Here is a 2,211-nt window from a genome sequence, read left to right as displayed (position 1 = left end):
TATGTTTATGATAAGATACTTGTACTTTTACTCAAGTAATATTTTTATAGAAGTATGTTTATGATAAGATACTTGTACTTTTACTCAAGTATCACTTTGAGGTACTTTATAGAACACTGATTAGTAGAAAAAAAAACCATAAAAGGGGAAAAAGTGACAATTTGTAGTTAAATAGTCAAAACAGCCAAAAGTATAAATGGTAAAATGGTAAATGAAGCATTCACACTATAAACCTGTCTAAACATCACAAACTCCTAAAAAAAAAACAAATCAATGAGTTGTTTTACTCCAAGTCTTTTCAAAAAGTTTCAGATCTTGGATGTTTTTTGCTTCCTGTTTTTTTTTTCCCACATCTGCCCATTCTCTCCTCGTTTTGTCTTGACTCAAACACCTGAGGAAGAGGAGGAGGAGGAGGAGGAGGAGCTACCTGATGATGCTGTAGAAGTGTGTCAGGTAGGCCTGGAGCTCTTGGACCGCCTGCCGGAGCAGCCGGCGGTTCGACCCCACGCCGACGTAGGTCATCCTGTAGGCCGTCACCAGCGTCTCCACCAGCCAGCCCAGAGGGTGGTGCGGAGTCGCACACGCCTAAYGCACAAACACACAAACATCAGCGCCTATTATCATCACTGTTATTACATCATCATTAAAAGACAGAGTCACCTTAACGAGGTATCTTCTTATGTTGTCGTAACTTGACGTGGTGACGGGTTCTCCGTGCTGAGGAATGAACTCCAAACTCTCCAGAACTTTTCTCTGAGACTTAGTGAGGTCCGGACTACAAACGCACAGGCACACACTTCATAAATTCGCAACAACAGTCGCACACAAGTCAGCAACGACGTCTACCTCTGTCGGCGCGCCGTCGCGATGATGACGGCGATGTTCTCCCAGGCCGCGGTCCTCTCCCCTCTCCCGGCGGCGTCGCAGCCGAGCCGAGCCCAGCATTCGTCGAACACGCAGGTCCACCTCTGAGCAGCCGGCACYGCGTACTGACCCAGCCTGAGTTTTACAAAATAAATCAGTTCGGAACATRAAGACGGGTTTGAAACAAATTAAACTCACGGCAGGTTGTTTCCGTCGCCATCGTCACACTCGTCGGCGTGCGGTTTGGTGTACGTTCCAACTACTTTCAGGCCCGCTCTCCACTCTCCGGTGAACAAACCGTCCAAACAGTCACCGTTGGCCAGAGTCAAAACACCCTGCAGAGTCAGGAAATTCAAAATATGTCATTCCTATAACTTTATCACCAAGTAACAAATTAAGAATTTGTATTTTAGTAACTGAAAACAGTGTATAAAATAAAAAAAGTTACATTTTAAATCAAAAAGAAAACCACAAGTAGGTCCTCTGGACGGTTCCCATCCAGAGGACCTACTTATGGTTTTCTTTTTGATTTTTCTATTACTGAGTAAAATAAATAGTGATAAAATAGAACTTAAAAACAAATAATGGGTGTTTTTATTACTTTTCCGCTGACGGTCCAGTCGTTAGAAAACTCCCCGTGAAAAACCGTGTCGTCTTCAGAAACTAACAGACCCACACCCTGACAGATGAACACAAAACAGGACAAATGCGCGACAATTGTGATTTATTTTCCAACTCGTTACAATTGTTAGCGTGTTAAAAACACAACCGGTCAAGATTTTCTCTGAGCAGGTCCGTGTTCGACGTCACACTTACAGCCATCTTGTTTTCTCTGAACGTGCCCTCGAAATAAACGCCGTACTGAGTGACGACAGCGGCGCTGCCGTGCCGCTGGTCGTCCAGCCACATCCCCATGTACTTCTCACCTCTTGGGGCAAAAAAAAAAAAAAAAAAGAAGATCCAGGATAAATTTTAAACTTACCCACTAATATATTTGATTTCTAATCAGGACAACAAATGACGAACCTGGTGATGTCGTCGAAGACTCCGTACGCCGTCTTCTTGTCGTGGACCCAGTGGCCGATGAAAACGCTGGAGGAGGTCCGGTCCTGTTTGCCTGAACTCAGCATGCCATAACCGTGACGCTGGCCGTCACAGAAACAGCCCTCGTACACCTCACCGCTGGCGTACCTGTAGTGGTTTAATRTTAACATGCAGACCACGGCAATGTGTTCAATCCAATCAGCTGCAGAGACTTTATTATTAAACAGTGCCTTTAAAGGGATCCACGATTAGTTCTAACATTAGACTTTATTTGATAAACATTTATTTTAACTGTAAAAATAC

General features: G+C 44.0%; 1 protein-coding gene across 1 annotated transcript in view; it reads right to left on the bottom strand.

Moving 5' to 3' along the window:
- LOC106519703 (alsin) overlaps window positions 1–2,211 on the bottom strand; it is a gene marked incomplete in the record, with an annotated part of 25,694 nt that overhangs the window by 9,720 nt on the left and 13,763 nt on the right. The window contains 7 exon segments of the mRNA XM_014011475.1: window positions 428–585; window positions 661–775; window positions 847–999; window positions 1,063–1,199; window positions 1,466–1,543; window positions 1,681–1,792; window positions 1,891–2,055. Of these exon segments, the coding sequence (XP_013866929.1) occupies window positions 428–585; window positions 661–775; window positions 847–999; window positions 1,063–1,199; window positions 1,466–1,543; window positions 1,681–1,792; window positions 1,891–2,055 (918 nt within the window).

The sequence above is a fragment of the Austrofundulus limnaeus genome, unplaced genomic scaffold (genome assembly GCF_001266775.1).
Source record: "Austrofundulus limnaeus strain Quisiro unplaced genomic scaffold, Austrofundulus_limnaeus-1.0 Scaffold81, whole genome shotgun sequence".
NCBI lineage: Eukaryota > Metazoa > Chordata > Actinopteri > Cyprinodontiformes > Rivulidae > Austrofundulus > Austrofundulus limnaeus.
The sequence above is the reverse complement of the archived record's forward strand: the minus strand, read 5'-3'. Positions and strand labels throughout refer to the sequence as shown.